The following is a 23,482-nucleotide window of genomic DNA, read 5'->3' on the forward strand; positions in this document are numbered from 1 at the left end:
TCGCAATATAATCTGCCTGAGTGAATTACTGCGGTACATTTACAACGTCCATGCAACAGGTTTTAGGAAAGGAGAGGGGCTAGTTCTCGTGAAGGGCGGGGCTCCTGTTGAGGGGCGTTAGGGGGCATCACAGACCTGGTTTGTTTTTACCTCTGGGTACAGAGATCTGTTGTCAAGTTCACTTTGGATAAAAACGGCATCAGCTGTCCCCTAGCATGCTGTGGTTGTGTCACAGGGAAAGACACTTCTACCACACTGTCAACTTGTTTCAACATTATAAATTACTCTATAACACACTATTACTATTTTATTTCTTGAATGTAGCCTAAATTTTTGCGCCAGTGGCTTGGTAGTAACAGTTGTAGAATTAAAAAGAAGTAGTGATGATCCAGACCATTATTTCTTTGTGTGAGTATCGTTGTATAATGCATTAGCAACACAACCACACGTGCAGTTCCAGGGGTAATAACAGCAGTGGGATTACAGTTGTGTCTTTACACACCACATGACGGTAGGTGGAGTTGTATGTATTAAACAACCAAAGAAACTGAGAGTTTGATCGGGTGTGTTTGTCTTATATACATTCTTTTTTTTTTTTTTTTATCTGAATAGGCCAATATTAATGCCAGTTTATGGCGTGAAAACACAGCGCTGTAGTTTACCTAACAAGATGACTCCAATACGTCTTACTTATTACAGTATCGTGTTTTTAACTTATTTCGTGAGAGGACCACCCCACACCCGCACAAGTGACATTACAACATCGATACCTCTGGATCCTCCCCTTTAATGCTGTAATCTGAGGCTCCTCTACCACCATAATGGTGGCGGCACAAACACTGCGGAGCCCTGACATTCCTGCGGCTCTTCTCCGCGCGCACTACGAGCGGGACTCGGCTCTTCTGTATCAGGGTTTACTCCAGAGTCGTACTCGGAGTACAAACGCAGTTCTCGTCGAACGTGCGCGTGTGGCTCACTCTCCCTAAAGCTCGAGATGCACGAGGTCCCGCCACCTGGGTGGTCTCTCTACTTTAGTGAGCTGTTGCTAAGCAGCTAATAATAGTCGTGTTTGCTGAGTAATTTTTGCCCTTCTGGAACCAATCAGATGCAAGAAAGTCCTACAATCTGACAGCCCCAGAGGCGGGATCTCAAACTTTTTTTTAACCTTCTTACCCCTCCTCCTCCCGCGCCTCCAAATGGAGAGAGCTCTTTTTCTCCACTTCTATTGAATCTCAGAGTTGGCCGTGACGCGCGGCCCAAGGGAAGACCACATAAGTCTAATCAGAATGCTATGAGTATCGAGCTTTCCAAGCGGACGCCTCATGTATGGGAATCGCTTTGCACGTTGTGCTTTTTGACTCAAAGCGCCCCAAATACGAGGCGAGTGTGCGGTGGAAGCAGCGGAGACCTCTCGGATCACGAAATGTTGGGATGGAAGGCGCAGACTTTGACTCGCCGTCTTCACCAGGAGTATGTACTTGACGGATGTGAGAGGGAAAGTTTGTTGTCGCCTTGGGATATCGCTACTACTACGCGCTTTCGGGGAAAAACGCTAAGCAGCTCGGTCTCGCAGTCCCCACAACATGGCCTCGGCTGGTAATGCGCCCTCCGAGCAGGAAAACAGAGACCCCGAACAGCCGAGGATAACGCGGAGGACCAGGGGGGACTATGGCCGCAACGTACCGCTGGATTTGGAGTATTTGCATCGGCCGAGTTACTGCGATGCGGGCTTCGCTTTGGAACAAATATCCGAGGTGCTTATCTCTTGCTTCTCTTAGACGTGTTCTAATTTTGTTTGGGAAGTCTGTATAGGGGGGTTTAATGGGAGAAGTTGAAGCCTGTTTTCATGTGCGGTGACGGGGAAACAACTCCCACTGCAGCCGGCTTCTCTGGGACTATGTGCGGGGTGTTTTTGTGTTCACCGTGCTCCCTTCTCGCTCTCTAGTAACTTGTAACGGTCTCAGGACAGCACAGATGGGATTTTAAGAGAGTTGAGCACATTCACACACGTGTATCACAGTCGAACGCGAAGTCAACCAAACGGCACTTTTACGCACAAGCAGATTTTAAACTCTTTTGGCTTCTCAGTATTGTTTGGCAAACATAAGCGCACATGATACATCTACTACTGTTTGACACAGGGAGCTGACATTTACCTGCACATGGACTGCGTGTTGTTAAGCTCCGCATGGATCTAAAACATGTCCTAAAGCTCTTTTCAACTTAAATGTTTAGTCAGTAAAGAGGCGCTGGCTGTTTTTTTTATTGCAGGTTACGTTTTGTTATTCCCTTACATTAACATCACACGTAAATTAATCCATATTAAAAATTAATTCTTGGCCAGTACCTATTTCCTACCTTAAGTCCTATCTTTTGCAACCACACTGTAGAAAGTGTGTACATGTAGGCTATTTCAAACACGTTTTCTATACATGCAATTTATTTTGTTATTATGGTTATGACTACTAAGTGCGTACATACTAAAAATATAATTCAAATGTAGATACAATGCAGAGTTTTACCAAGTAACAGCTACAAGGCTAGAAACAGTGAAACCATTGGCTAGTTAGTGGTAATTCACTATTAGATGGGAGCCCAGTTTGACTTATGACCAAGAGTGCGTTCACACGTCACATCAAAACCTAGACTAGAGCAGGACCTGAACTGGACCAGACCAAATCCACATCAGGACTAAAAGGGGCTCAAACCAGGACCAAATCAGGACAAGTGTTAACGCAGCACAAGCCTTACATTTGGCCTGTATAAGTAGTTTCTTATTATCTGTATCACTGCTGTAACTTGTTAGTATATTAGCTTCATATGTGCTGGTGTGTCTGGCCTGATGTGTGTGTGTGTGTGTGTGTGTGTGTGTGCATGAGCAGGTTTGTATGTTTCAGGCGAGTCTGTGTGTGTTCCTGGTTTGTGTGTGTTCCAGGTAAGTCTGAGTGAGTGTTTGTTCCAGGTTTGTGTGTGTTCCAGGTGAGTCGGGGTGTGTGTGTGTGTGCTCCAGGTGAGTCTGTGTGTGTGTGGTCCAGGTGAGTTTGTGTGTCTGTGTTCTAGGTGTGTGTGTTCCAGGTCAGTCTGAGTGAGTGTTTGTTCCAGGTTTGTGTGTGTTCCAGGTGAGTCCGTCTGTGTGTGTGTGCTCCAGGTGAGTCGGTGTGTGCGTGTGTGTGTGTGTGTGTTCCAAGTGAGTTTCTGTGTCTGTGTTCTAGGTGAGTTTGTTTGTCTGTGTTCTAGGTGTGTGTGTATGTTCTAGGTGAGCCTGTCTGTGTATGTGTTTCAGGTGAATGTGTGATCCAGTCTGTTGTGTGTTCCAGGGTCGAGCGACGGGGAGGAGAGCGCCGCTCTGGCTCCGCGCTCACTTCCAGAGACTGCTGTTCAGGCTCGGCTGCTACATTCAAAAGAACTGCGGAAAGTTTTTGTTTGTTGGGCTCATGATTTTTGGAGCTTTTGCCGTGGGCTTACGGGCAGCTAATTTGGAAACGGATGTGGAGAAACTTTGGGTAGAAGGTAAGATGAGTGTTTTCTATTGTTGTATATTGCTGTTGTTTTAGTGATAATAACTACATCTTAATTACTCTTAATGATTAATGAACAATGACATAATTCAATTTGAACAAAGGATTGATGAGGCTTGGGGGCTTTTGCGTTCACACTTGTAGTTATATGTAGGTCACGAAAACATATTTTGTAGTTCGATATACTGTTGAAGTCATACAGACGATAAACAGTAATATTGAAACCACATCAAAAAGCACATAAAAGTATTTTAAATGTACATTATTAATACATGTTTTGAGCTGTGTAAATGAACAGCAGAATGCAGCACTTGAATCATTAGTTTGTGTTTACATTGTTAGTTCATAATTCAGTCTTCTACAGTTCAGATCTTATCATACTGCAGAAAAAATAATGAAAAAATTCCCGCTACTACAAAGAAAAAGTTCCATAAAAGTGATGATAAAATAGTGATTATTATGACAGGCCTAGTTATATGTTCCAAAATTAAGCCAGTTTTAGTCCTGATATGGTCCTGTTCTAGTCCTTGTTTAATCCTGCTTAGTCTAGGTTTAGTTTTGGTTTTAGTCCACATTCAGTCCCAGTTTTCCTGTGGTTTCTGTATAAGTGTGAATGGAGCTTTGAATTGAGTTGAACAGATGGCTTCTTACTGAACTGCTGTACGAATTAATCATAGATTGTATATATAAATGGATATAACTAACCTGCTAGCTGCCATGTTCCAAATAGGAAGTGAGCACGGGCTCACTTCTGGCTCCATCAACTCTGGCTCCATTCAAAAACTGTGGCCCCTCCCTCTGTAACTGCTCCTGTCAGGCTCGTCATTTTGGTCTTAAAATGTTCGTATTAACCCACTCAACATGATCCTGGAGTTCTTATTTTGCTGTTGTATCCGTAAATGAAGATATGAACATTAATAACATTAAGAACATAATAATAATTAATAACAAATTAGGCACCTTCTTTGCCTGAGGTCGCTCCTGCTAGCTTAATCCGTTGCTAAGTGCCTGCTCCCGGCTAAAACAGTGGTGCGGGCGGAAAGGGGCGTTACCTTCAACAGCCTCACTCTAGATTGGGTCTTTGGTTTCTATGATACTTGCGATTGGAATTCCTAATGTGGAACTCGGCTCCAAATTTGACCCTATAACTGCTAGCCTCGATGAGCTTCATTTGACTCTATAGGTGACATCACACTCCCTTAGTCCACTTCTTTATACAGGCTATGAAATTAAGTCTTTGTTCATATTTTATTAAGTGTAGTTAATATAAAGTCTTATCATTGTTTCTAATGACCATTTATTAATGGGAATATGTAAACAGTTCTATCTTATTTTGTTGCATTGTCTTGGGTATGTTTTCATATATAGAGCAAGTTAAGAATAGCTTAAAGTTTGGTAGGCTAGCTCACCTGTGTATTGGTTGGCAAAGAGGCTTTTCTTGGCGTTATTTAGAATTTTTGTGTCAAAATGCTTCGGTCTCTTTCAAAGTTAATTTAAGTTTAATTTAATAAAATAACAGGAAACTTCTATCAGTTTGTACATCAGCTGTTTGTGTTTTTATATTAACTGAGATGAAGTCCTGCAATTAAATGTCCTATACTACACAAAATGGACTCTTGTGAGCTTTAAGCCATATTTTAATGCTGTTACCTTTATTTTTAGTCTGTCTACATCTCCAGAGCTCAAAATGTTCTGTTCCTGTTTGTGATGTCATCACGTGGTAGTTTTCAAGTCAAAAGCTGCTTTTACCTTTAGTTCCGGAGAGATTGGCAATACTAGTGAAGCTGTATGGAGATTAAAAACAGAGTGGAGCACTTCTTGTATTACCACGTGACATCACAAGGTAGAACAGAGTGTTTTTTTGTTTGAAAGAAGAACTCAGCCTAAATATGCCGGGTTTCTGTGTTAAACATGTGTGAATGAAACAAAACACAACTCAATGTATGTTTGTGATATTTGTGATTAGAACAGAGATCAGAGAAAAGGGTGATATGGGCCCTTTAACTAAAAAATAACCTTTTATAAGAATTCAAAACTCAGGTCCTCAAGACAGCTAACTGTACTCAAACTAATCAAGCAGCATTAAGACTGGAAGCAATTCTCACCCAAGCCGCCATTTTGTGTGTGCGTGTGTGTGAGCCTGCCCCCAGCAGTTAAATACTCTAAACTGTGTGTGTGGTCCTGTTTTGGACATCCCTCAACTTTCCAAAAAGATTTCTCTATGGGTGTGGCGAAAACTCGGAGCGGACACTAGAAAACACATTCGGAGTTATGGAACGGCTCTGCATTTGTTATGTTGTCCACCCAAAAGAGTTTAGAAGGCAGATTTAGTGAGAAGGGAAGGAGGCTCTGTGTATGGGTGGTGCTTAGGGGGGCATGGGGCCTTTTTTCTCCCTCCTTTGATCCGCATTCCAGCACTTGAGACTAGAGCCGAGCTGTTTGCTTTAATGAATGCTACTATGCTATGTTCTGAAGACAAAACTTGCATATTGTATGCAAAAAGTGTGATTTGAAGAGTAAAATGATCCACATAAGTTGAAGTATTCATATCTTTTGGTTGAATGGAGAAGGTCTAGATGTCAGTGTGGTTTCAGATCATTATCAGCCTCCCAGTGGGACTGCTGTGTCGTCATGGCTCTGACAGTCTCCTCATTTGCATATAGATGCTGAGATAAACTGGGGTTGTTTTCAGTGAGAAAAATAGTAGAGAATTTAATAGAGAATTTTTTGCCAAATCTTTATGTGGGGTTGGCCTGTCACAATAACGAACTTTGAAGTGCGATATATTGAGGAAATTAATTGGTACCACTGACTTGATAATGCAAAAGTAGTTTTAAACCACATGCTCTGTTCCTTGCGATGTTATGAAGTGGTAGTTTTTATGTTAACAGCTCTTTTACCTTTAGTTCAGAAGAGATTAGAAATTCCAGTGCTGAACTGATCCATATTATTCTAGTGAACGTGTATGGCGCTGAAACACTTTAGTCATTAGTTTGCATCTGTAATGAGTCATTCAAGTTATTCATTCAATTATTTTTTAAAGTTTTAGTTTAGTTTTTTTTTTTTTTGCAAACATCCATATTTACAACATGCAGCATATATTTACATGTGAAAAAGGAACATTAAGTGGATATATAAAAGTGACATATGGAGATGTAAGCCAGAGATTTGTATTTAGGATCTTATCAAAGTAAAAGAGGACGCAACAGTAAATGTCATAATGATGATGATGATGGAAGAAGAATAACACAAAAACAAAAAAAAGAAACAAACAAAAAACTTCATCAACACACTATATATTGGTGTTTTTCAGTTTCTTGTGATCCTGCCCATACTCTCAGAGGGGCACATCTACTTGATCATGAAATAACCAAAAGTTACACACACACAAGAATATATCATACACAAAACAAAAAACCGTATTACATCGAACAATGAAACGATAAATGAAAAAAGCAGAACACAAATAAGTAAGGATCAGAGGATAAGAAGTACTTCTAGCGAGTAACTCTAAGTTTTGTTTCATTTTGGAGCAGTTTTGTCCACCTACCGTTTCATCATGTGAGTCTGTAGTTGTCAGTTTGCACAGCAGCATGTGCAGTGATGGTGCTTAGTTTAAACCTTAGACTGTATTTATAAATGGACATAGCTACCTACTAGCCACCACGTTTCAAATAGGAAGTGATCATGGGCATGCTTTCGGCTCCATCGACTCTGGCTCCAATTTACTTTACATCAGAAAACTGTGGCCCCTCTTTGTGTAACTGCTCCTGTCAGCCTCATTATTTTGGTCTTAAAATGTTCATATTAACCCTGATCGTGGTGTTTTATGTCACTTTTGGGTCTTTAAATCAAGATAAGTACATTAATAACAGACAAATCAGTTGCCGTCTTTCAACGAGTCGCTTCTGTTAGCGTAAGCAACAGCTTTGACTGACAGTGTTGCTAAACTCCCACACCATTGGTTTAGCAGGGAGTGGGCCTTACCTTCAACAGCCTTGCTCCAGATTGGCTCTTTGGTTGCTACGATACTTGCGGTTGGAATTCCAAATATGGAACTCGGCTTCAAATTGGCTGCTATAACTGCTAGCCTCGATGAGCTTCATTTGACTGGAGCTGAATACTATGGGTGACACCACACTCACTTAGTCCACTTCTTTATACAATCTATGGTTACAACTGAACCACTAACTAACCCATGCATCTTGTCAATATTCCATGTTTCAGATAAAGATTCTATTGTTTCCAAGCAGCACAAACAGAAACAGGAGTCTGACTGTGACCCTCGTGTGACCTGGAGATGATGTTTTATGTTGTTTGCATTATAGACTCTGATGAGCAGTCTATGCCCTGTGTACTAGAGACAGACCGATATTTGAACCTTTTTAGCGTATGAGATATCAGCCCCAAGTCTCCAGCACACACCGATATTTTGCTTTGGTTGATCTTCTACCTTAAACATACACAAAAAGATTTATATTAACACTTTAATATGGAGAGAACTGCACAGAGAGAGTGAGAAAGAGAGAGGAGGGAAGAGGGAGGAGAGAGAGAAGGGGAGGCATTGAGTGAGAGGAGAAAGAGAGGAAAAAGTTAAGGAGGTTAGGGTTAGGTTAAGGAGAAGAGATAGGAGAGGAACAAGGAGAGGAAAAAGAAAGGAGGGGAGAGAAGAGGAGAGGAAAGTAATGTAAAAGTGGGGAGGAAGAGGAGGAAAGCAGACAGAGGAGAAGGGAGAGAAGGACTGGAGAAGAAGTTGACGAGAGGAAAGAGAGAGTCAGAGAGTGTCTGGTTATGTTGCTGTTATGTTAACATTTTCTCTTATAGGTCTATGGTAAAATAAAAAAGGCAGAAGTTTGTAGTAAATTGAAATTATATAATTTGGGGAAAATAATCAAAATCAGCCCAAAACCATTGGCAGATCTTATCAGCTATCGGTTGCTCTGGGTTCTAAACAATCAGCACAGGCCATGGAAAAAGATTTACTGACCCGCAGGTTGGCTGTGCAATTACAGCTCCCACAGATGAATGCTGCCGTTGTGTCCTTGAGCACTTAACTCACCTCACCCATAGTGTCTGCCTAAATACAACAAATGTGCTCATTTACTAAAATCCAAAGAGGTTGATCTCTGTTATGCTATAAATATGAATGTGTTAAAAATGATAAAAACAGGAGCTGTTTAGAGTGGGATTTTCGCTTATCTTGACAGGTAACAATGAGCTGATCGATATCCATATCATACAATTTTTTAGGTTATAATTTACAACTGCCAAAATTATAAGAACAAATAACATTTTAAAAGCAAAAATCTTTATAACCCTTTTTTTAAATATATATATAGCTGGCAGTTCATTTCATATTGACATCATCATAAGGTTAATGACAAACTAGAGAAGGCTGATCTCTTTGTGTGGGGTGGTGTCAGTATGAATCAAAAGTGAAAATTTTGACTTCTGCTCAGCCCTGGTGTCAAAACTCCTGAATAATTTAAAACTGGTGACATTTCCGCTCATAATAAAGGTAAGAGTTGATACAGTGGTGCCCCTGGTGGACAGTGGAGACCATAGCAGTGATCTGGAGCACAGGTCCAAACATATAGCTTCCAGAGCAGACACGGATGGAAGAGATGTGCTGAGGACTTCCAGATGTGGAGCTCTGGACATGTGTTTGTTTAGATTAGACTGCACAGCTGAGGGATAGATTAGTACTGCCTGAAGAACGCTGGAGAGAAGGAGGAGAGTGAGGGAGGGGGAGGTGAGAAAGATAGATAGCAGAGGGGAGAGAAAGGGAGAGGAGGAGGGGAGAGAGGGGAAGGGGGGAGAGAGAGGAGGTAAGGAGGGAAAAGAGAGGAGGGAAGAGGAGAGGGAGGAAAAGGGCTAAGGAGGCTAGGATTAGGTTAATGAAGAGGAGAGAAAGGAGGGAGAAGGAGAGTTAAGAGGAAGGGAGATGAAAGAGGGAAGGGAGAAGAGGAGAGGAACAATGAACAAGAGCGGAGAGAGGAGTGAGTGTAGACCAAGTGAGTGAGAGTAGGCTAAGTATAGAGAGTAAAAAAATAAGGAGGAGAGGAAAGAGAGGAGAGAGCCTGTTTATGTTGCATTTGGAAGCACCCTCCACAGACGCTGTGTGGCCAAAGCACACACATATTTATGAGCACACACACACACACATACACACACTCTGCTCATATTCAGGGGCTTGCGGCTTTCTGTCAGCACCTCCTGTTGTCCACTCCTCCAAGACGGCTGGATCATCTTTAAATCATTAGTCTGCCTACATCTCTAAAGCTCAAAATACTCCACCTTGCGATATCATGAAGTGGTAGTTTTAAAAGTAACTGCTCCTTTTACCTTTAGTTAAGTAAAGTTTGGCAATGATCCAAGTGATTCTAGTGAAGGTGTATGAAGTTTCTATACTAGTGCTAATAGCTGCTAAAACTAGTATCAAAACTAGATACTTATTTTTCACAGGATCAACACTAAAAAGTCCAATTCAAAGGACAGAAATGAACCTTTCCTGAATAGCTTTAGAATGATCTTGAGCTGTATCAGAACAAGTATAAAACCACATAGATTAGTAAACACCCATGGACCACAATGGAACCTACCTGGACCACTGAGGGATTACACAGATCAGAATCAGAATCCTTTTATTGCCATCGTTTGTGAACACAGTTCACAAACTAGGAACTTATTTTGGTGATAAAGTGCAACATAAAACATAAAACACACTGAATAAATACAAATAAGGGCATGCACGAAGTTAAAAAAAGATATGCTTAAAAATCAAATAAAATACTTAAAGGTAGAAAATATATACAACAGCAGCATCAGAACAGATATGAGGCCACATGGGAATAGAAAACAAAGTACTATCATTTAATATTGAAAATCCCAGTGTATTGTTTAAATTTAATTGTTTCATTTTTTTTTAGTATGATTGTGGCATCAGGATTGGGTCTATTCCTTAGTATCAAAATGGAGTATCAGGACCAAACCAGGAGCGTAGGAGGGTGAGTTGCCGTTGAGGTGCAGGGCCCTCGGAGTTTCACTCAACATGCTTTATAAACACTCCGACACAAGAAGTTGTGTTTATTGGAGCAGGCGACAGAGACCAGAGACGCACAAAGACCCGAGTGTGTCCCACCTCCTTCTATGGCCCAACTCCTATAAATGTAACTAAAAACTATTGAAGGATCAGGCTATTGCAGGAGACCGACAGGACCAAACCATGGATGGGTATAACTTTTGTCATGATACTAAAATTACATACTCAATTTCGATACTAAGGAATAGACGCGATACTCAATATTGATTCCGATACCACAATGATGATAATAAACACTCTTTAGACAAGAGAATTGATTTTCAACATTAAATCTCCTATATTATACAACCTTGTGAGGTTGAAGTCATGTTATAATGCTGTTACCAAAAACATACCTGGAGTTTGAGTAACCGTTTATTAGTCTGTCTACATCTCCAAAGCTCAAAATGTTCATGTTATGTTGAATTTGTGATAATATGAAGTGGTGGTTTTCAGGTTAACAGCTACTTTAACCTTTAGTTCAGTAAAGATTGGCAATTTCAGGGATGAAATTATCGAAATGATTTTAGTGAAGGTGTATGGAGTTTAAAAACACAGCGGAGCACTTCCTGTGTTACCACATGACATTCAGTTACAGGGGTTATGTTTCATAAAATATCCTTGAAAATCATGCAATCTGACTCTGAACAGGGTCGCCTCTCCACAGATCTGCGTTGGCATAGTTCAGGTCATGGGACATTCCAGGTAGAAGAAAAAAAAAATCAAATCCCGCTCTCAACATAAACACCATTGTTTGTTAGGTCAGATCTACTGATCCACAAGTTGGCAGTGTGATTCAAGGTACCACAAATGAATATTGTTGTTGTGTCCTTGGTCAAGACACTTGACTCACTTTGCCCCCAGTCTGTGTGCACTTGTGTATGAATGTGTGTGTGAGTTGTTCCTTAATGTAAAGTGCTTTGAGTGCCTTGAAGATGGAAAAAGTGCTATATAAAAATTTGGCCTTTTACCATGATTACTATCGCCATTGGAGAAAAGTTACAGAGTGCAGCTTTGTGTGGTGTTTGTACTGATACTTTGCACATGATTATGGTCAGGCCAGAAGGATTCACTGTGGATTTTGCTGGGTTTCATGTGACATCAGAACATTCTGGAGTCCAGTCATATTTAATACAGATGACGGCAGATAAAATGAATATTATTAAAATGCTGATCTGTGTTGTAACACAGTGTGTTCTTGGGTCCAGTCACTGATAGAAACGGTTTGTGAATTCACCCGTTGGATATTTCATGGCAAAATACAACGTAATCTAGACCCGTGACAGTAATATATTTTGAAGTTTGATATATTGCTGAAGTAAATATAGGCGATAATATTGAAAGTTATTTCTGCCACTGACACAAAAACCCAAGAGCAGAATTAAACCACAAAAAACTATTTTAAATCTACAATATTGTTGAAAATCAACTGTAGAATGAAACACTCATTAGAGAGAGGGGAGAGAGAGAAGGAGACAGATAAGAAGAAAGAGGAGAGAGAGAGAAGGAGACAAAGAAAGAGAAGGAGACAGAGAGAGAGGAGAGAGGAAAGAGAGGAGCGAGAGAGAGAAAGAGAGGAGATGAATATAGTTCCATCTTTCATATACTGAACAATACGTATATATAGTGATTATAGTGACAGGTTTGGTGTAATCAATAGAGGAATCTGCCTTTTGTCCTCTGACAGTATGACGTCATCACATTCTAGAATCTGAAATCCTCCAGTTGAAGCCGTCCCTCTGTGCCAAGGACACTCCACAGGGCGCATTTGAGTGACGCAGGTTTTAACACTCTCTACAATGGAGCCGCGGGCACACTTTAATGAGCTAGCTAGTGTCTGATGTAGGGCTGGGTTTCACGTGACATCACAACGTTCTATAGGCCAATCATATTTAAGACAGATGGGACCAGACGATATCCATGTTGTTCTAATGCAGATTTTTGCTGGGATACAGCAAGTTTTTGGGTCTTTTTTTTTTGGGATCAAATTTTTCATTAAGAGTAGACCTCATTTGGAGTTAAACAAGTTACAGTTTCATTCCTTTTTTTTTAACCACTTTTAAACCCCACACCTCTCATCTGTTTACCCTGAAACCCCTTTTGATAGGAATATACAGACCATAGACTGTATATATAAATGGGCATAACTCACGTGGTAGTCGTCACGTTACAAATAGGAAGTGAGCATGGGTGCACTTCTGGTGGCATTGACTCTGGTTCCAATTCACTTTCTAATGAAAAACTATGGCCCCTTTTTCTGTAACTGCTGCTGTTAGGCTTGTCATTTTAGTCAAATCAGACGCCTTCTATCCCCGAGGTCGCTCCCACTAGTATTAGCAACAGTTTTGATTGACATCATTGCTATGTCATTATGATCAGGTTCAACATTTGTGAATTTACCTTTTGGGTATTTCAAGGTAAAGTACATTGTAATCTATTGGGAAAACTGGCTCTTGCCCCCGTCTGGGAGTATGACATTATCACATTCTAGAATCTGAAAATGTGCCAATTGTAACATCTGTGGAGTGGCATGCCTCCCAAATTCACTTCCTGTTTGGAGCGCTCGCAGGAAGTGATTATCTGAAACAGGAAGTCATAGTACTCTTTCAGCCAGGCTTTGTTTATTTTCATTTTTTCTTTGTAGACCTGCCACACTTCCTGGTTTAAATGACAAAGGAAATACTTTTATTTATGTTGATTACAGGTGACTATTTTGGTTTCATCATCATACGAATTAGGGATGGGACGATATACGATAATATTGCTAATTGGGATAAAAAAGGTCTGCAATTAATTGTTTGTGGCATTTTTTAAGAATCGTGATCATCTTGCACTATTATAATTGCCTTTATGCCTTTATTGCCTCATGTTGCAGTTTCAATACAAAGTTTCGATGTTAGCTCTGCTGGTTGCCCACAAGGAGGGCCTCTGTCATAGCAATGACACTTGTTAGCTTCTGTGCCTATTGGGCAGCACAGTTATCGCTGTCTAAACTATATTCTGTCAGATATCAACAATAAACAAAGTCTGATCCATAACTCTCCACAGGAACGTGCCAGAGTGCACCTCACCCATGTGCACAGATGAGATGCTGATGTGTGCACATCTTATATTTTTACCTACAATAATGCAAACTGCAGAATAAAACAACACCTTTCAAACGATAGACAAATAAAGTCTAATTCATACAGCTGAACACAAATGTGCTAGAGCGCATGGTTCAAATGTGGACTATGTTCACAAAAGCAATACCAACAATTACGATATTTTTTACCTACAATTATGTCAATAGCAGAATAAACCACACTTACTGATCAAGAACAGTATCCAATCCATCAAAAAATAAGGTCCTCTACTCCTGAGTCCACTGTGGAATCCAGTTTGCGATGAACCGCTCCAGGTCCAAGATGCCTCTAGTATAACATGTACAAGCATCCACAGTGTCCTCGATCACATACTTCCTTTGTTTTGTCTGTTTCATTATGTTTAAAACACAGAACAACAGTGCGTAGAATGCGCCATTATGCACAGATTTCTGCATCCATTCGGCTTTGGTCGTGTCCCAATTTGCCAAAGTGCCCTTAAATGCACCATTTAAAGTGTTCATCAAAGGGCACTTGCATTACTTCCGGCGTGACAAGGGCTGTCCCATTTCGCCAAGATGACTGCTACACTGAGGAGTACACATTTTCGGCCAGGTACTTTAAACGATACTTCGAACTATGCATTTGATGAATTGGGACAGGGCCTTCGTTCAGCACTTGACAAGCTCTGTCTGTTTACGAAAAAGCCTAGCATACATGCCATACATTGTTGTGTTCCGCTGCCCATTGGCTGTAAGGGGAAAACATCACTAAACATGTGTAATGTAATTGTTTGATTCTACAAGGGGGGGTGTGGCGTAAACTTTCAGTCATCTGTAGCACTGATTCCCTCCACCTTATTGGCCAACATTGGTGTCATTCAGAAGCTAACACGTGTGTTTAGCACTGGGGAAGAAAATTGGCGCTGTTAGAAGTTTATTTTGCCTGAAATCGACAAAAGAAATGTAAAAAAGTGACAGAGCAGATTTCACGTTTGGAATACTTTCCTGCAGCAGATTGGACATGGAGGATTTAACTTAATTTGTGGACATAATTTCTTGACTAGATTATATTCTCTGGACCTGTACGGAACGATTGAGACTGACTTTCTGGGTGTATGTTGATGTTTGACAGATCCAGATCCCTCAAAGGTAAGTGAAGTCCAAATCCAAATTTTTGGCTTTTCTGTAAAAATGTCTTTCCTGTCAGCACTGTGGTGATTGCATGAAAGAAAAGAATTCAGAAAGAGGACTGCCGTAGCTTTCATTTGATGTATAGATTGTGTGGGTGACACAGAAGTATATGTACCTTGCTGTAGAGTTGTAAAGTAGGTGAATGTTAACAAGTTAATAATTATCATGATAATATCATTAATCACGATTATTTTGGCCACAATAATCGTGAGTGTAAATTACAATATCGCCCCTTATACAAATATCAAGCAACAAAGTCTGATTTAAAGGACCCATATTACACTATTCCCTGATCTATATTCTAATCCTGATCACATAACTTACCTGGAGTTGTGTTTTGTTTCATTCACACATGTTTAACACAAACATCGCATATTTAGGCTAAGCTCTTCTCTCAAACAGAAAACACACCTTATGTCATGTGGTTACAGAGGAAGTGCTCCACTGTGTTTTTAAACTCCATACACCTTCACAAAAATCATTTGGATGAGTCCAGTCCTGGAATTGCCAATATCTACAGAACTAAAGGTAAAACCAACTATTACCTTGAAAAATCCTGCTTCATGACATCACAAGTTGGAACAGAGCATTTTGAGCTTTAGATTTAGACATATAGGGTTACTGAATGGTAAATGAAACAAAACACAACTCCAGGTATGTTTTTGAGGAGGTCACACGTTATAACATGACTTAAAGCTCACAAGAGTCAATTTTGTGTCATATAGCAGCCTTTGCATTGGTCATGAGTGTAAGATTGTGCACTAAAGGCCAGATTTGAAAGGAAATGGTAGCTCTGGCATCTTGCTCTAATTAAAACAGTATCACATAAACATTGGGCTTCCTGTAGGACAGCCCCCCAGCTCCTCCATTCAGAGAGATGTGGTTATCCGCTATGGGGCTGCACAAAGGCTGTTGTGGAAATGGGGCTTTTGAAACTTACAGACCAAAGGCAGGGTTGGAGTTGAGAGAAGGGCGAAGCTAACAAGCTGGAACTGCTCTCTTGGACTAACTTGAGTTGAGGTTTGATCTGTGTGTGGACATTCAAATACAGCCTTTTTTATTTATTTATTCGATTGGGACAGTGCATGTTAATGGACAGACATGATACATCATGAAGTGGAACAGAGCATTTTGACCTTTGAAGACATGGACAGACTAATAATAAAGGGTTACTCAAACGTGTGAATGAAACAAAACACAACTCCAGGTATGTTTTTGAGAAGGTAACAGCATTTTAACATGTTTTAAAGCTCACAAGTCCATTTTGTATAATCAGAATCAGAACACTTTTATTGCCATTGTCTGTGAACATAGTTCACAAACTAGGAACTTACTGCGGTGATAAAGTGCAACATAAAAACACACTGAACAAATACAAATACCAATAAGGGCATGCACAAAGTAAAAAAAATATGCTTAAAAATAAAATAAAATACTTAGAGGTAGAAAATATATACAACAGCAGCATCAGGGCAACAGTGTAAACATGGCTTATTAAAGTGTCTGGTATATAAAGTGTCCAGTTTTGTGCAGATATTATAAACTCATAAGACAAACGGTAGAGGGGAAGAAACTGACGAGAGGTTCTGGTTCCAATGGACTGTAGCCTCTTGCCAGAGGGAAGTGGCTCAAATAGTCCATGTCCAGTAATATAAGACCTTTAACCAAACTGTGGAGAAGCTGGCCCGATGTGGTAAAAGTAGGAGGCAGACATGCATAAATAAGTCTGGTCTTTTAAAAGACGACTTCAGTTGGACGCAAAATAGTTTATGACAATAACATAAACTGTTCACACAAAAACAGAAAATGAGCACATTAAATTAAATCTGCAAAACAACCACATGCACACAACTACATGTGTTGAACTGAATTGAATAAATTTAACCAAATAAAATATCTTTAAAGTAAATGTGTTTTTTAAATTAAAGGTAGACTAACAAAAGACTAAACAAAACAATCCCTGGTAGTTATGTCTAGTTGTTTAGTTGAATATTGAAAAATGAGATTAAGAAATGTGTGAAATTAAATAAAATGAATGTGGATTTAATGGGATAAAAGTCCACTTCATTACACAAACCCTAACCATTTCCTAACCATAATCCTTTATTTGACCTCAGTAAGAACCAGTATCCCTGTTCCTAAACTTTATCAATTTGAACAACCAGTCACATCGATGCGTCCTTTCAAAGCATGCTATTCAGCACCAACCACTCAGTGGTAATGGATCTGTGCAGAGCTCCTCATTAGCTTTGATTTAGCATTGTCTTTAGCATAGCGCTCTCTGGTTCAGACACATGAGATGAGTGAGTGAAGTTAAAATGAGCACTGATTTATGGCGTAGGGAGTGTTTCAAGGCTGCAGGGCGAAGGCCGGCCCCAGCCCTGGAGCGGGAGGACCCTTAGGTCATCATGTAGAGGCCCCACTATTTAAAAGCTCACCTGATACTCACCCCGTGGCTTGGGTGCAGAGTGAAGGCTTACAGTGGGGTGGGGGAGAGGGGGGGTTGCTCCGTCAACGCAAGGTATTTATTTACAAGTTAGTCATCTGTGTCTTTTATGTCTTTATTAGGAAAGAGAATTGTGTCCAAAATCAGTGTGCTTCATTAGGTCACGCAGTGATCTTGCCTCGACAGAGCTTTTGTGTTTTTCTATAAACACTTTATAGGTCCTATATTATGCAAAATGGACTCTTGTGAGCTTTAAGCCATGTTATAATGCTGTTACCTCCTCAAAAACATATCTGGTGTTGTGGTTTGTTACATTCACACATGTTTAAGTAACCAGTTCAAAGTTCAAAATGCTCTGTTCCACATTGTGATGTCATGTAGTGGGAGTTTCAAGTTCCTTTTACCTTTAGTTCAGGAGAGATTTGAATTTCCAGGTCTGAAATCATCCAAATGATTCTAGTGAAGGTGTATGGAGTTTAAAAACACAGAGGAGAACTTCCTGTATTACCACATGACATCACGAGGTGGAACAGAGAGAAGAACTCTAAATATGCAGAGTTTGTGCAGAGTTTGTGAGCCAGTGGATCAGACCACTTTACCAATGATGTTTATGTCGAGAGTGGGATTTGATCCCCGAACCTTCGGAGCCAGATGCCAAACCCTCTACCAACTGAGTCACTGCCATACCCAGTGAGTAATTAAAATGCCAGGATTATGTTATGAAAGGGAGGAAGTGAACGTCTGAACCATTTTCAAATTAACTCATATTTCAAATGTTGATCCATGCCCGTGTAAAACAAAGATAGCATTTAAAGCGTGCATTTATTACTACTGTAAACATCTCCATTCGGAAGCTTTAAAACGTTCTGCCCCTTCCCACCCCCTCGTCTCTGCCTTGTCTTACTCCAGGTCTGTTTTGTATCTGCAGTGATTAGGAGTTAAGTTGAGTTAAGTCCGTGGTTGTTTTGTTGTTGTGCTGGTAATGGCAGAGGCGGGGAGCAGCATAATGGTGAATGCATGCGGAAGAGGTCGGACGGGCTTTCTTGTGGACCTGATGAAGAGAGGACAAGGAGGGAGAAGAGGAAGAATGCTCTGAATGTGGCGTCTGTGCGGAGAGGATTTGCGGGTTTGCTTGATCGAATTACTCCGAGTTTGAAGTGGGTGAAGTCAGTGGTGGTGCTGGGGTTGGATCTCAGACGAGGACAGAGGACATGCTTGGGTTTGTTGAGCAAATAAGTATGGTTCATATGGTGAGGTTAGACTCTGAGATGAACTGATATTGAACTCACACTGGTAATGGGTTTGAATGGAGGAAATTTACAAACTACAAAGAGTGGAATTATTTAAAGGGCCCATATTAGGCTATTGTCTGATCTATATTCTAATGTTGTTTCCTCATCACAAATATAACTGGACTTGTGTTTTGTTTCATGCACATATGTTTAACACACAAACCCTGCATCATTTCCCTGAGTTCTTCTCTCAAACTGAAAAGACTCTGTTCCACCTTGTGATGTCATGGGGTAATACAGGAAGTGCCCCACTGTGTTTTTTAAAATCCATTCACCTTCACTTGAATCAGCTGGATGATTTCAACCCTGGAATTGCCAATCTCTATTGAACTGAAGGTAAAAGGAGCTGTTAACTTGAGAACTACCACATTCATGGCATCACAAGGTGGAACAGAGCATTTTGAGTTACTCAAACATGTGTGAATGAAACAAAACACAACTCCATGTATATTTTTGAGGAAGTAACAGCATTATAACATGGCTTAAAGCTCACAAGAGTTCATTTTATGTCATATAGGCCCTGTAAAGTTACACTGTGCAACTTTTTTGTTGTAGGGTCCACAGCTCGTTCCTGAAGCTCGTATTGACTTGTCTGGAATAGGGATGCATTGATCCAAACTTTTCAGTTCCGAAACCAATATCGACACTTGGACTTTAATAATCCGCTAATACTCGATATTAACAGATACCAGTGTAGAGATGGTATCTGTTAATAATATATTAAAACACAGTTCACTCATCCCACAGATATCAATTATTGTTATGTAACTGTTATGTACCTTCAAATAACTATAAAACAGCTTTGTATAAATAAAAACTCAAACCTTATGAGGCCAAAATCAGCCTGTAAATGGTCTCATTACATCCAATTAAAGGCCCAACCAGGATATCGGCTTAATCAATATCATAGAACCAATACCAGATCCAGTACAAATATTGGTCAACTGACATATCAGTCTATCTCAAAACCCTACAGTATTCTCTCCCTCTCTCACCCCTCTCTCTGTCTCTCTTGCTTTCTTTCTCTCTCTGTCTCTCTCTTTCCCTCCAACTCCCTCTCTCTCTGTAGCTTTCACTATCTCCCTCTCTCTTTCTGTCTCTTTCTCTCTCCTCTCTCCCTCTCTCTCCCCCCTCTTTGTTCCTCTCCCACTCCCCCCCTTTCTTGCTCACCCCCCCTCTCTCTTTCTCCCTCTTTCTCTGTCTCTCTCTTTTTTTCTATCTCTGTCTGTCTCCTTCTCCTTATCTCCCTTTCTCTATTTCTGTCTCCCCCTCACCCGTCTCCGTGCACACTTGCTCTTTTGAGACTGCCCAAACTGAACTCAGTTAGCTTAGTGATTCTCATCTGGCTCCAAACAGTTTTAAAGGCCTGCAGGAGGACAAACATGGCGTTGGGGTTGAGGAGGAGGGCGGGCTGTAGCTGTAGAGCGTTTAAAGATGGTGAAATGCTGCTGCCCATGCGGGTTTGAGTTGTGTTTTCTCAGCCTCTCTCCCTCTCCTTGGGTTGAAAGCTCCTCTGTGTCCTTGAACCTACCTTCTCCCTCAGATGGACTGGAGCTAAATTAGTCAGGACTACACCACCATGTCCACGCTGATGTTAACCAAAGAATAAACAGGACATAGCACCACCTACCAAGAACACATTTGACTTCATCTAGAAATTTACCTGTAGACTTAAGATATATTTATTTTTTTAATTAAAAGGGAAATTCAACTAATAAAAGTCTCTGCACCCAATTTCTTCCCATGTATTTGAGCCATACACTGTGTAAAAAAGCGAACTAAGTGAGTGGGAAGTCACCCATAGCATTCGGCTCCAGTAAAATGAAGCTCATTGAGGCTAGCTGTTATAGGGGGGAATTTGGAGCAGAGTTCCATATTTGGAATTCCGACCACTAGTGACATAGCAACCAAAGAGCCAATCCAGAGCGAGGCTGTTGAAGGTAACGCCCCTTCCTGCCCACACTGCTGGTTTAGCACGGAGCAGGAGCTTAGTAACAAACCTGTTGTTAACACTAGCAGTGTTAACAAACACTGACTTGTTTGTTATTAATGTTCATATCTTGATTTGCAGACATAATAGTGAAATAAAAACACCAGGATCATGTAGAGCGAGTTAGCATGAAGATTTTAAGACCAAAATGACGAGCCTGACAGTTACAGAGAGAGGGGCCTCAGTTTCTCAGGTGAATTGGAGTCAATGGAGCTGGAAGCACGCCCATGATCACTTCCTATTTGGAATGTGCCGGTTAGCACATTAGCTGCGTCCATTTATATATACAGTCTATGATTTGAGCAAAATGTGTCTCGCCCCAGTCCAGATATTTTGTAAGAGCAGCTTTTGAGATCAAAATACATCTGCTGTCTGCATCTATTTATAAAGCATTTTATTTTCTGGTAATTAGGAAGTTGTGACTGAAATTGCGGTGAATAATTAAAATGCTCTGGACATATAAGGACTGTGAGGAGTCATTTTGAACCACTGCTGGATTCGCCACTCGCTAGTGTGATGTGCAGCTATCGATAGGAGGCGCTGACAGCATGCGGTGCTTTGTTGTGATGGTGTTTACCGCGATGTCAGCTCCCACTAGGCACTGCAGTTTTCTAACACAGAAGTCACTTGTTTCTTTTATTAAGTCGTTTTAGATGAATATTTAGATTTAAAATGTGCAAATTATAACATAATGGTCCACAGGTTTCAGAGATTATAACTATAGAGTCTGTTTATATGGGGTATTGATATTGGGGATACTTCGATAGTGGTATCGATAACGGAAAAAGCTGCATCTCAAGGCAACCTTAGGTTCATTGCTGTTATGTTTTATATTAAGTTAAAAATCCGTTCAGTTCTTGAGTTGACCCTTTGCCCTGTATCAGTCTGCTCGTGCTTTGTGTGTGCACTCCATTCACAAATGACATTGTGACTCTGTCTGTCTGTCTGTCTCTCTCTCTTTTTCTCCCTCTCTTTTTGTTTCTCTCTCTGTTCCTCTCTGTCTTTCTCTCTCTCGCTCTTTCTGTCTCTCTCTCTGTCTCTCCTTGTCGCTCTCTGTCTCTCTCTCTCCTTGCTCTCTCACTGTCTCTCCCTCTTTCTCTCTCTGTCTGTCTCTCTCTCTCTCTCTGTTTACTTTTGACATTCTTGAGTTGCTCTTATTCTAAAACCAGAGCCCTGCAATTGACCAACAACAGAAGACTAGACCTGCTCCCACCTCCTCCCATCTTCATCAGAGAAGGAGAAGTGTAGAAAGTGAGAGGGAGAAAGAGAGAGAGACAGGAGAGAGAGACAGAGAGACAGAGGGGGCCTTAGGGGAAGAGATATATAGAAAGAGGAGAAGTAAGGCAGAGAGAGAGAAAGAGAGAGGGGTAGAGAGAAGAAGAAGAGAGAGGGGAGAGACACATGTGGACAAAATTGTTGGTACCCATCGGTTAATGAAAGAAAAACTGACAATGGTCACAGAAATAACTTGAATCTGACAAAAGTAATAATAAATACAAATTCCAAAGTCAGACATTGCTTTTCAACCATGATTCAACAGAATTATTTAAAAAAAAAATGAACTCATGAAACAGGCCTGGACAAAAATGATGGTACCCTTAACTTAATATTTTGTTGCACAACCTTTTGAGGCAATCACTGCAATCAAACGATTCCTGTAACTGTCAATGAGACTTCTGCACCTCTCAGCAAGTATTTTTGCCCACTCCTCATGAGCAAACTGCTCCAGTTGTCTTGAAGGGTGCATTTTCCAGATGGCATGTTTCAGCTCCTTCAAAGATGCTCAATAGAATTTAGGTCAGAGCTCATAGAAGGCCACTTTAGAATAGTCCAATGTTTTCCTCTTAGCCATTCTTCTGTGTTTTTAGCTGTGTGTTTTGGGTCATTGTCCTGTTGCAAAACCAATGACCTGCAACTAAGACCAGCTTTCTGACAGTGGCCAGCACATTGCTCTCTAGAATCCCTTGATAGTCTTGAGATTTCATTGTACCCTGCACAAATTCAAGACACCCTGTGGCAGATGCAGCAAAGCAGCTCCAGAACATAACAGAGCCTCCTTCATGTTTCACAGTAGGGACAGTGTTCTTTTCTTGATTTCTTTTCTTCATTTCTCTGTCTGTGAACATAGAGCTGATGTGCCTTGGCAAAACATTGAAATTTTGTCTCATCTGTCCATAGGACATTCTCCCAGAAGCTTTGTGGCTTTGGCAAATTCCAATCTGGCTTTTTTGGTCGTCTCACATCAAGTCCACTTTGGCTGAAACAACGACGGATGGTGCGATCTGACACTGATGTTCCTTGAGTTTGAAGTTCACCTTTAATCTCTTTAGAAGTTTTTCTGGGCCCTTTTGTTACCATTTGTATTATCCGTCTCTTTGATTTGTCATCAATTTTCCTCCTGCAGCCACATCCAGAGGGGTTGGCTAAAGTCCCATGGATCTTAAATTTCTGAATAATATGTGCAACTGTAGTCACAGGAATATCAAGCTGCTTGGAGATGGTCTTATAGCCTTTACCTTTAACATGCTTGTCCATAATTTTCTTTCTAATCTCCTGAGACAACTCTTTCCTTTGCTTCCTCTGGTCCATGTTAAATGTGGTACACACCATGTCACCAAACAGCACAGTGACGACCTGTAGCCCTATATATATTCCCACTGACTGATTACAAGATTGTAGACACCTGTGATGCTAATTAGTGGACACATCTTGAATTGACATGTCCCTTCAGTCACATTATTTTCAGTCTTTTCTAGGGGTACCATCATTTTTTTCCAGGCCTGTTTTATGAGTTGTTTTTTAAATAATTCTTTTGAAGCATGGTTGAAAAGCAATGTCTGGCTTTCATTGGTTAAATTTTATAGAATTTTTATTTATTA

The 23,482-nt window shown here is 40.6% G+C and overlaps 1 protein-coding gene across 1 annotated transcript in view; it reads left to right on the forward strand.

Annotated features, from left to right (window-relative positions):
• Positions 1-1,003: 1,003 nt before the first annotated feature.
• ptch1 (patched 1) overlaps positions 1,004-23,482 on the forward strand; it is a 148,278-nt gene continuing 125,799 nt past the window's right edge. Inside the window, 2 exon segments of the mRNA XM_033972105.2 lie at positions 1,004-1,754; positions 3,318-3,510. Coding sequence (XP_033827996.1) covers positions 1,584-1,754; positions 3,318-3,510 — 364 coding nt within the window. The 5' untranslated portion in view covers positions 1,004-1,583.

Source organism: Periophthalmus magnuspinnatus, chromosome 9, assembly GCF_009829125.3.
Source record: "Periophthalmus magnuspinnatus isolate fPerMag1 chromosome 9, fPerMag1.2.pri, whole genome shotgun sequence".
Lineage (NCBI taxonomy): Eukaryota > Metazoa > Chordata > Actinopteri > Gobiiformes > Gobiidae > Periophthalmus > Periophthalmus magnuspinnatus.